This window comes from Paroedura picta, chromosome 7 (genome assembly GCF_049243985.1).
Source record: "Paroedura picta isolate Pp20150507F chromosome 7, Ppicta_v3.0, whole genome shotgun sequence".
In the NCBI taxonomy this organism is placed as follows: Eukaryota; Metazoa; Chordata; class Lepidosauria; order Squamata; family Gekkonidae; genus Paroedura; species Paroedura picta.
In genome coordinates, this window is record NC_135375.1 from 74116753 (window position 1) to 74127336 (window position 10584).

General features: G+C 44.1%; 1 protein-coding gene across 1 annotated transcript; it reads right to left on the reverse strand.

The window, feature by feature from the left end:
• Nucleotides 1-2237: 2237 nt before the first annotated feature.
• LOC143841134 (relaxin-3-like) lies at nucleotides 2238-6662 on the reverse strand. The gene is made up of 2 exons (XM_077344941.1): nucleotides 6348-6662; nucleotides 2238-3210 (listed from the first exon to the last, which is right to left on the reverse strand). Exons 1-2 carry the CDS (start codon nucleotides 6544-6546, stop codon nucleotides 2843-2845), a joined length of 567 nt encoding a protein of 188 aa, XP_077201056.1. The 5' UTR covers nucleotides 6547-6662; the 3' UTR covers nucleotides 2238-2842.
• Between the last annotated feature and the right edge of the window lie 3922 nt (nucleotides 6663-10584).

The following is a 10584-nucleotide window of genomic DNA, read 5'->3' on the forward strand; positions in this document are numbered from 1 at the left end:
GAAGTCCACCTCCAATTAGTCGAAGGACCACATGTGGTCCGCGGCCCACAGGTTGGGGATCACTATTCTTGACCGCCTACATGTAATATTTGTTACAAGTTTGTTCTTCAGCTTGTGGTCCACTGTGCCCCATTATTCCTTATCTTATTGTAGCCAAAAATTCTAGATGTCTAGTTAAAGGGGAAAATATTTATAATGTATAGACAGTAACAACCCCCAAATGTAGAGGCAAGAAGGTGTCAGGGTATGTGAAGTGAGCTGAAGCGAAAAGGGCATTGGTTGGAGAAGACCGTATACTTGCTTTTCCACCCTTGAGCCTGAAGACAAGATCATGGATGGTAAAAATATGACTCTATTCTCTTTGATCTATATCACTGCAGAACCTTCCCTTTCCCAGACAATCATTATTAGAAGAATATTACATTGCTGTGGCTTTGCCCTGTTGGTCCGTCTCCCGATCTTCCACCCAACCATGTTTCCTTTGGACATGACCATTGGGCAGATCAGGTTTTCTCATCCAGGGTTTCTTGACAGCCCAGGAAGGGTTTCCTGATGAATGGGAGCTAATTAATATTTCATGTCTTTTTAAAATTTGATATTCATTTTTTAAACATTAAATTTGTTAAATAAACACACTTGTTAAACATATATGGTCATGTTGACCAGCTCCTTCCCTCCCAAAATGGCCCGTGATGGGCCTGGAGGGGGTGGGAAGGGGAAGGGCCCCAGGTGGGTATGTACACAGCTAAGCTTCCTAACCATATTCTGCATGATCATGCTTCTTCTGGGGTGATACGAAACCTGAGCAATGTTTCAGGGAGTTCTCAATGGTAAAAAGGTTGAGAAAGGCTGAGTTAGGGAGGGATGAAGAGGAGGGCAAAATGAGGATAAAAGAGATTTTTTGGCCTCTAACAAAACTTCCAGCTTGTGGTCCCCTGTGCCCCATTATTCCTTATCTTATTGTAGCCAAGGATTCTAGATGTCTAGTTAAAGGGGAAAATATTTAAATATTGCCTTAGAAGTCAAGGACTCTGAACATCTGTGAGGGAGGGGATGGGAAAACAGACCTGCCTCCAACTCCCCTGAGGTAGTACTTTTCCCAACTAGTGAGAAATGACTAGCATGTGAAATTTTAAAACACTCTTTTAAAACCTTTCTGCACCCCTTAAATATAGTGAAATGCTTACTTTAGATAGTTGTTATATTCTGGCCGCTCTTCATGATATTGCCAACATCCGGGCAGCAAACGGCTCGCTACATCCTCCATTTTAAAGCGCTAGTTGGGAAATTGCATAAAGTGGTTTCCCCAAACTAAAAATGCTTCCCCACAGCGGACAGCCAGCACATTACATGCTAAAGAAATGTATAGAGGTGAAGAAGTGCTATCTCTGCCTCCAATGTCCCACCCTCGCACTTGCCTCCCTCTCCCTCTTGCCTCCGTCTTGTTTTTTAAAGCAAACCACATGGAGAAACAAATAGATGCACAAGTGTGCAGGCAAAGCCAAAAATAGTTTTTTTCCAAAGTTGTCACACAAAGCATGCCTCTCAACAGTTCCCCCCCAAAAAAAATCAGGAACAAGATTCATGTTTTAACAATTCAAGGTTTGTGAGTCCATAAGGGGTGGCGTTATAGGCATTTCAATAGAGAACTATTAATTTTTTAAAAATTGGCAGGCATTGTGCGACCTTTAATATAAGGAGAAAGGGGATTGGCTGTCTGGGTTGATTGACAGGCAGAAGAGAGTTGCGTATTAACTGCATTGCTCTCTTCCGCCATTTCCAGCAGTTCTTGTGGAGTGTAAGAATCGCGAAAAGGCGACAGACTGCAGAGAGATGGCAAGAAGGTGAAGAATGTCCAGATGCACGATAATATTTCACACTACGGCATTATGCTGGCGTAACACTATTTTTTTAATGTGCGGAAGTGCCCTTACTCTTCACAGGTGGTATTTAAAACATTAATAGGGTTTATTTAGTAAATAGTGGTGGGAACTCAAGGTAGTCCAAGAACTTTACCCACTCCTCAAATATTTCTCCTGTTATTTTCCTTAACCATCCTCCTATGGTTCCTCTTCAGGGCCAAAATCCTTTTCCCTGCCAAAATCTATTGGAGGACAAGCTCATAGAGTTATGCTCTTTCCCATAATAAAATTTGGCACCCTGACCTTTTTAAAAGTAGCAATTTTGACTAAGAAGCTATTGAACATACTTTTTAAAGGGCTAGGAAAAGTGTAAATGTTAAACAATTAAACTGTAAACATGGTTATAAGCATTGTAGTCATAGGTGCTTCAATTTACACAACTATCAGTATAAATTTATAGGTTAGAGATTGGGACCTCTATAGAGAAATAGAGTTCATCGTACCAGGAGTCTAAGAAAGGTAACCAATTTTATGTGTTTACGTTATATTTAAGAATTTAACATTTATTGTCGGAAAAATATGGGCAAAATACTTCTGGTTATGTCCTCTGAGTTAATCCATCCCAATGTGAGTAAAACACACAAGCACAAATATATTCATGTAGAATCTATGTGCTTTAATCTTTAATATATGCTCTAATCCTACTATTTTGCAAATATTAGCTTGATCTTAGAGTAGCTAGAAATAGAACTGAACACATTTAAAGCAGCAGTATTTAAAAGCAGTCTAAAGGAGTTGTACAGACAGCTGTGCACGTAGGTGTTTTTGGTTTTGGCAAGAGGCTAAGGCAGCATGTTACTCGCCAACAAATAAAAATTAACATTCTTCACTGATTCTTCCTGCACATCGTATTCAATCAAATAACCCTGTAACAAACACCATGTCCTTGATAATACTAATTCAGAGATGTAATCATAATCTTAACATAATCTCCCAACCTCAGTTTTGGTACATCCCCATTTACAACATATTTCAGCCACCCCCATAGAGTAGCCACGTTTTCTGCGGGGACTGTTGACCCAGGGAATGTGATTTGATTTCAACAGTTTTGCCAATCCAGGTCCACCTCTGCTTTGCTGAACAGCATTCTCTATTTGGTGACTGTATTCAATCAAGTTCTCTGAAGTAGGAACGTACGCATTATAAGTACCATGAAAATTAAACAGAAGTTGCAGTGGCCGCTGTCCAATCAATTGACCAATGTCTTGTAACTGCTCCAGTTCAGGATCTAAGTCTAACTGCAGCTTTAAATTCTCCATCCCTTTGTCACTGTTAGATTGAAGAAACTCTGTTAAGATAAAAGAAATCAAGAATAGGTTACTCTTAGTTCTATGCTGGTCTCCTGGATACCAATTTTCTCAACTTTACTGAATGTCTGTAATTTTGCAGTACAAACTGCACAGATCTTCTTTGAAATATATATCACAAGCTGAGTTGCCTTTCAATGATGTCAGAGGGGACTATCTTGTGGGAACAAGATAGTCAAGAAATCAAATAACTAAAAATAATTATATTCATACTAAAAAACTGGGAATTATACCATTCCAAATTTCCTGAGTAAATGTTACTACAAGGCCAAATAATATGAGGACCTAATGTTTTTTCTGTAACCTGTCCCTGGGCTGTAGTGAGATTATGAATGGGCTGTTTGATTATTTAATTTTAAAAAATCTCACTAGAAAATCATCTCGCTGTTTCACGAAACTACAAATGCCTCATGATCGTGTACTACAGCTTGGCATAGTGGTTAGCAGTACTGACTTCTAATCTGATGAGCCAGGTTTCCATTCCTCCACATGCAGCCAGCTGGGTAACCTCGAGCTTAACGCAGCACTGACAGAGCTGTTGTGACTGAACAGTAATATCAGGGCTCTCTCAGCCTCACCTAATTCACAGGGTGTCTGTTGTGGTGAGAGGAAAGGGAAGGTGAGGGCCATTCCGCACATCGGGCAATGTTGCTAAATCTGAGCACTATTGAAAAGCGCTGCAATCAAAAGCAGCAGGTCTCAGTAACACACACAGCCATTTCTATAGAAAAAAAGCTCTCCCACTAGCACTGTTCTCGTAACACACAAGTTTCCGGTCTCACCGAAATCGCAACAAAGGAGCCGATATTTTTTCGTGCTTCCTCCCGCCCCTGACCGTCAATCAAACAGAACAGCCAATTAACTGTTGTTTTCGTCCTTCCCTTTAAAAGCTCCTTTTTAAAAACCCGAAAACACCAGTAGCAACGCATATTCGTTCATTTGATGTATCAGAAAGACCTGGCGTAGGAGCTGGCGTTTAATCGTTTACACGCTCTTAAAGTAAAAAAAAAAATCCCCCCGGGTGCAATTTCTGGCTGAAATTACAGGCAGAGTCGAACGGGGGGCTGTATTGTACTTGGAAACTTTACAGACAATTGCTTGTGGAGGGATTTCAGCCAAAGAAGCATCACTTATTTGTTGCTTTAGCCAGTTTAAGCGGGGGGGGGGGGAATGGCAATTGCAACGCCGGAAGCTTGGGTGCGAGAGCTTAGGGAGGGACATGCTTGCTACCGATATATTGAGAGTGCACATGTCTTTTTTGGATGTGTTGCAGGTTGTTCTCAAGAGTCTAGCGGGTTTTTTTAGGGGGAATCCACTTTTGTGGATTTTGTGGATTTTAGGGGGAGTCCACTTTTGTGGATTCCCCTGAAAAGTGCTACAATGAAGCGATTTTTGCGGGAGTGTTGCATATTGTGTACGACGTCATGAATAACGAAAAATAAATAGTGTTACACAATGGTAACACTTCAGCAACATTAATGCTGTGCGGAACGACCCTGTGTGGAATGTAAGCCGCTCTTGAGACTCCTGGTAGAGAAAAGCAGCATATAAAAACCAACTCTTCTTGTAACCTTCTTGACAGTAGTAGGTGGATGTGACAGGTGGTAAAGAATGAATGCAAGACATTCCTAATTCCTTTTCCTATATCTAGAATTACATTTTTGTTGCAATGAGAAATAATGAACAAATACTATTATTTAGGGAAGGCATGGAAGAAGCCATCTCCCCATCATTCTGACTGTCCATGTTTATTCCTTAGGAACACCCATGTTTCTGGTTTTGCAGTACAAAATGAGGGCCTAATGTAATCAATGACTGGATATTATAAGGTGATATAAAAAGCAGCTAGGGGAGGTATTTAGCTGCAGCATAGGAAACGTTAGCCTTTCTGCCTGGCACCCTTCCCTAAGAGAATTTCCTACTTATCACCTGTTGATAAGTTATCACCTATTCCTACCTTATCACCTATTCCTACTTATCACCAATTTTTATTGTTAAAAATATGGGCCTCTCCCCCCCAAAAAAGCTTGCATTTGTTATAAGTTGCATTTGTTATGAATACCACACAAAATAAATGTATACAGCTTCACTATAACTAGTAACTTTGCATCAGCATGTGGCAATTCAGAACACAAATGAGATTGTGCCAGTGCATATGGTGGAAGTAGAGCTGGGCTTTTGTATCCCATGATTTACTACCAGGAGTCTCCCTAGAGTCCCTTGAGTTAGATGTTTGATCATGTCTGGATTATTTTGGGGTGATCTATTGCCCTTATTTACATATCATATAAGAGTGACAGCTGAAAATCAGTGCCAAGGCAGCGAGTCGCTGAGGAGCCATTGATCTATGTATTGATCTATGTATTCTGGGATTTTGATGTTTGTAATTTTTTATGCTTTATGAGGTTTTATGACGTTTTGATGTTATTTTATTGGATGTAAACCACTATGAGACAGCATGCTGGGAGTGGCAGTATAAAAATAAAAATAATAAAGCAGCTTACAATTGCTTACCGTTCCTCTCTCCACAACAGACATCCTGCGAGATACGTGAGGCTGAGAGAGCTCTGAGATAATTGTGACTGGCCCAAGATTACCCAAATGGCTGTACGTGGAAGAGTGGAGAATCAAACCCAACTCTCTAGATTACTGACTGCTGCTCTTAGCCATTACACCAAACTGGCTCTCAGACATTGTACAAGTGTTTAGTATCAGGATGTCCAAAGAAACATAGCAGCTGTGCAATCAGTTATTTTCTCTCTCCCTCAAAATAATACCCTGGAGTACATAGCACATTAATATGCAATTCCATAACTATTTTAGCTGATATAACCTGTACTATTGCTTTCAATAGGACTTAAGCAACTAATTTGCTCTGGCCAAGAGCCAAAGCAAGTAAACTATTATCTCTTTTGAAGGGCATTATATGAAAGCCGCCCCGGGCAAAAGCGACCTAGCAGCAATGGCAGCGGGGAAAGCGGGGTGCGGGTGGCGGGAGAGACCCATGCCCAGAGAGCGACCGAGTAGGTTGTTTTCAGTTATTCGGGGAGGGGAGAGAGGGCAGAGAGCGCGTGCACATCCCGCCATTTTCACCTCTTCCCGCCCATTGCCCGCTCACCGGCGCCCGCGCCGCCACCGAGCAGCGGCTCCTGAGAGAGCCTCTTCCACCGGGACCCTCCGCAGGTGTAGATGACGGCCCGGATGAATTCCCGCCCACACAGCTTCACGCCGCCTCCGCCGCTCCTGCCGCGGAGCGCCTCCTGCCCAGTCGGCTCAGCCGCCGCCGCCGCCAACAGTAAGAGCAGCAGGAGCGGCATCTTCAGCCTCTTGCCTGACGGGCCTCCCCGGGCAGCAGCGCCGAGCCTTGGCCTCCCCCTGCCTGCCCCACTTTATACAGGGCGAGGAGGACCCTCTGACTCACCCCCCTGCGTGCCAAGGCTCGTGCGACTAATTTCCTCCCTCCACTTTTCCGCCCACCTGCCTTATTACCTTACCAGGACACATAGAAGCCCCTGCCAGATGGCAATTTACTTAAAGAAGGTGCTATCACTCACAGCAGCATATTATTTACCTTAATACTGGTCTGTGAAGTAAAAATGAAAACGGAATTGGCTGTTCTGCTGCCCCTCTACCTGAACCTTTTGGTTTTTCTCATTTCCTCCCCAGCTTTTGTTTAATTGGGCTGCTTGCACTTGGAATAGAAGCCCCCCCCCCTCCCCCAATACTGTAGGAACGATTTCAGTTTTATGATAAAAAGACCATCCAGGAACAGTTTATGGATATGGCTGCTGCAACTGTCTCTAAGCATTTGGATAGAATGGGGGGCAATTTTTCCTCAATCTGTAATCTCCCTCTTGACCAGAGGTCATGGCCCAGTTAAAGGCAGATTAGATTGTTAAAACAAATTCTGTGTCAGAGGTACCTTTTGAAAGAGACATTGCCACTGCAGTGGGTACAGAATGCAGTGGCAAAAATCAAACAGGATTAGTTGTGGGAACTTGCAACAGCAACTGTAGCATCATTACTAGTTCTTTTTAATTTTAGGTCCAATCCAAAGGATTGATGACAACCCTGTGAGAACTGTGGGGCACCTGACTACATGAATGATGGCCTTCACACTCTTATGAACCATCCCATCAGCTTAAATTTTGGTTCCTGTATGCCCACAATAGGGCAAGTGATGCATTCAAGGGCTCTAGCTGAAACTATTTTAATGCTGTTTTTAGACACTTGTTTTTGTTATCCAACTGTGTTATGTTAATATGTTGATAATGTTTGATTCATCACTGCTGTAGTAAGGCAGAATATAAATAAGCATATCTGCCCAAGTTCAGGAAAATGTTCTGTGGTGCCTATAACAAAATATATATTGTAAAAGTGGTGGTTTAAAACTTAGTCACATATTATTTATTCCAGTTATTGGGGGTGGGGTGGGGGTTAAATTGTGGCAGCAAAAATAAATAAGGGCACTGAAGAATCCTAAACTGACATTTTATTTCCTCTATACGTTTTTGACTGCCCCCCCCTTTTAGCTTTGCTTCACACATTATTTTGTAATCTTAACAGCAGTCCTATAACAGGAATTCTCTATCATCCTCTTGTTCCGCATAGGAAGGAGTGTTACACAAGACTTTTCTTAAATTAATTCCTTTCAGTCAAGTTTCATAGATCAGGCTCTTGGCTATTTTATTATGTCAGTTTGATATGCCGGCAAAGTTTTTCATAGTTTATATATTTTAATATACCTTGACAGTTGTTCACATGAAAAGTCATCATTTTATCTGCTGTATTTTTAAAATAATTGCCATGTTCCCTGATACTGAATGATCCAAGCACCATTAAACATAATTTGCAGTGTAATCACATCAGAATGAGCTGGCAGATTTGCCACTGGTAAAATCACAAGGCTTTGACTTAGGATCATGTAAAGCAGTGGTCCGCAACCTTTCTAGGGCTGCGGACCGGCGGTGGTGGGGAGGGTGATTGCGCGGTCGCATCTCGCAAACACACATGCACGGCCATGCTTCCCTCTCCCCCCCTCCCACAAAATGAAGCTTGCCGGGCCGCTATCACAACTAAGTAAGGAACAGCCAAAATGAGAATAAATAATCTCTGCTACCTCTTGGCTAACATATTAGAATAGCATAACTGTAACAATGGAAGGATGTAAGCAGAAGCAGCTGGGCAGGGAGAAGGAGAAAGTGCCACCTCAGGAGCTAATGGTGAGTGTTGTTTTCTTTCTTACAGTGTGTAAGGATATATTGCAGAAGAATGGGGGATGTTTTAGTGCTGTTTTTTGTCTGTTCCTGGCCTGGGTGTTAGGGGACTGCAGCTAATTGTCTTAGCTGATTTACATTAGTTAGCAGTTTTGCCTGGGGCTGACTGCTAGCTCCACCCTTAGCTGGGTGGGCCTTTCTGCGATAAAAGGCTCTTGCAAAGGATTCTGAGCATGTGGATCAGGCTAGAAGACTCTATAATTCAGGGGTAGTCAACCTGTGGTCCTCCAGATGTTCACAGACTACAATTCCCATGAGCCCCTGCCAGCGTTCGCTGGGAATTGTAGTCCGTGAACATCTGGAGGACCACAGGTTGACTACCCCTCCTATAAGTGTTCCAGAGTTTGCAGAAGGGGTCTGCTTCTTCCTGCAATGGATCAAAGCGGTGTAGATGGTGATGGACCTGAGACCTGATAGTGACTTGTACTGTCGGTGGCATGTTTGGACTTAATTTAAAGCCCTCCTCACCAGGTCCACAAGACTCTTCGCAAATACATTTTTTCCAACTTTTGTGAAAAGCTGCAGGTATTTCCAAACCACATTAGAATGATGGGACAGTAAAACCTTGGCATGCAAGTGAATCCTGCTTCATCCTGTGCAATTGTTGGCTTGTGAACAGAGGAAGTGTCTAAATGTATGTTCCCTCCCTATGATAAGATATGCGGCCTTCTGAAGTACCTACTCCTGCTCTGCACATGTTGAGTCAATACAGAAGAGTCATGTCACTCTCCCTGCAGCAGCCTTCCTTCTCGGCAAGCTGGCTCCTTCGCGCCCGCCTCAAGCTTGCTACGCGCCAGTCTGTCCTGAACTTGTCCTGAGGATGTGGAAACACACCTCTTCAGCAGCTGGCCAAGCAGTCCCCGCGGCAGCCGGAAAGTTCTGTGACGAGCAAGCGCCTCACCTGCCTAAACTTTCGCCTACACCAAGCTCACGGCGCTTATTCCGCTGCACCGGTGCCTTCGCTCACTCGCTGCCCCCGGCCATTGCAGGGATTGCTCCGCCACCGCGAAGGTGCGCGTGTGGCTGCAGCTGCCTGGAGAACACTCAGTGGGGTCTGCAGCAGACGGGTCCAGGGCCCGAGGCAGAGTGCCCTGCCAGGACATACAGGGAGCAGTGGCAAGCTGCTTGCGCCTGGGGGAATGGGGGCGTAGCTGCTTGGAGTCGCCTGGCCAGGCGAGAGGCAGCCTCGGAGAGCTCCAGCGCTCTCTTTGGGCCCTGGGGCAGAATTGCATGGTTGCGGCTGCGCTCTGGTGTCAGGGTTTGTGCCCTTGTGCTGCAATACAAAGTTGCATCTTCTAAAGATGGCGGCAGGGGGGAGGAGGGGGAGGAGGATTTCTATATGCCCCTTTACCTGCCTCTTACTATCCATGTAGTTCTTGGGCGGGGGGATGCCTTTCAGAGTCATAATGCAAGAGGGCAACCCTGTTTATTGCAACCCAAACAAATCCAGTGTGGGTCTAAAGCACAGGAACTAAGTTTGTGTCTGGTGGCACTTTTAAGACCCACAAAGTTCTATTCAAGGTGTAAGCTTTCTTGTGCAAGCAGCTATCTGAAGAAGTATGTGTGTACATCACTTGGTGGCGTTGCTGGTGGTCGCTGAGCGATCGCGGGAATGGGGGGCAGGGACTCTTCTCACTGGCGGTGAGTGACAGTTTGGCTTCCAGGGCAGCCCTTGGTCTCCAAGCTGTGCAGGCTTGAGTGGGGATTCCAGAACTCCAGGATGTGCCTGGAGGTTGGCAACCCCCGGTCAATGGTGTCCCTCTTTACCAATCTTAAAATCTGGTCACCTTAGTCATGTGTAGAGAATTGTACAGGAACCCGCACAAATCTAAAGTGGATAAGAGGCACCTATTACTGGAAGGTGTTCAGTTCACCCAAACTCTGGATTCAGGGGAGAAAGGCACTATCTGTTCCAGAATGTTCTCTCTTTTTAGTACTTGCATCCTCCCTCCATAGTCCTCACAGGAGTTGGCAGATACCATTTGAAAACCATTGTAATGCCTGCACTGAAAACAAGGCACTGATGACATTGACAAGTTCAGGAAGATATTATGCAGCGTAAAAATACAAAGGCAAATG